Source organism: Labrus mixtus, chromosome 23 (genome assembly GCF_963584025.1).
Source record: "Labrus mixtus chromosome 23, fLabMix1.1, whole genome shotgun sequence".
In the NCBI taxonomy this organism is placed as follows: Eukaryota; Metazoa; Chordata; class Actinopteri; order Labriformes; family Labridae; genus Labrus; species Labrus mixtus.
Window position 1 is genome coordinate 21,670,780 of NC_083634.1, and position 1,168 is coordinate 21,671,947.

The 1,168-nt window shown below is 57.4% G+C and overlaps 1 protein-coding gene across 1 annotated transcript in view; it reads left to right on the top strand.

The window, feature by feature from the left end:
• Nucleotides 1-815, top strand: part of rbm46 (RNA binding motif protein 46) — a 12,285-nt gene extending 11,470 nt beyond the window's left edge. Inside the window, exon 9 of the mRNA XM_061032043.1 lies at nucleotides 643-815. Coding sequence (XP_060888026.1) covers nucleotides 643-815 — 173 coding nt within the window. The remainder of the gene's footprint in view (nucleotides 1-642) is intronic.
• Nucleotides 816-1,168: the final 353 nt, after the last annotated feature.

Genomic DNA, 1,168 nt, shown 5'->3' on the forward strand with positions numbered 1-1,168 from the left:
CTACAACACCTGAATGTTTCTTCAGTCGATGGTTGAGCAGATCCTCTAAAGGTGTTAGTCTGGGTCATAAAGGTTAAAGCCCCTTCTCTCCCCCCCCTCCCCACCCCCCCTCCCCATCAACAGTTTCCACAAACATTTCGACTCATCGACCAGAAGGTGCTCGTCTCCATCTGTCACCCTGAGCGGCGCTGGTTCATGTAGAGAGAGTTTTAATGTGCAGGGACACACGGGATGCTCTATAGCTACAGAGCTACAGCTCCCCCCGTTAGAGACCACCAGCTCCCTCCGTAAGAGACCACCAGACCCCCGTTAGAGACCACCAGCTCCCCCCGTAAGAGACCACCAGACCCCCGTTAGAGACCACCAGCTCCCCCCGTAAGAGACCACCAGACCCCCGTTAGAGACCACCAGCTCCCCCCGTAAGAGACCACCAGACCCCCGTTAGAGACCAGCAGCTCCCCCCGTAAGAGACCACCAGACCCCCGTTAGAGACCACCAGCTCCCCCCGTAAGAGACCACCAGACCCCCGTTAGAGACCAGCAGCTCCCCCGTTAGAGACCACCAGACCCCCGTTAGAGACCACCAGCTCCCCCGTTAGAGACCACCAGACCCCCGTTAGAGACCACCAGCTCCCCCCGTAAGAGACCACCAGACCCCCGTTAGAGACCACCAGCTCCCCCGTTAGAGACCACCAGACCCCCGTTAGAGACCACCAGCTCCCCCCGTTAGAGACCACCAGACCCCCGTTAGAGACCACCAGCTCCCCCGTTAGAGACCACCAGACCCCCGTTAGAGACCAGCAGCTCCCCCGTTAGAGACCACCAGCTCCCTCGTTAGAGACCAGCAGACCCCCGTTAGAGACCAGACATGACGAGAACTCGTCTCCAGATGATTTTAATCAAACTCTCTTAAACTGCATAAAAAATTAATGAGACTCAAAACTGAGAACTGAAGATCTCTAACTGAGAGAGAGACTCCAAATCTCTCCTCCTCCCCTCTCCTCCTCCTCTCCTCCTCTCTCCTCCTCCTCCCTCTCTCCTCCTCCTCTTCCTCCTCCTCTCTCCTCCCTCCTCTCTCCTCCTCTTCCTCCTCCTCTCTCCTCTCTCCTCCTCCTCTCTCCTCTCTCCTCCTCCTCTCTCCTCCTCTTCCTCCTCCTCTACTCTCTCCT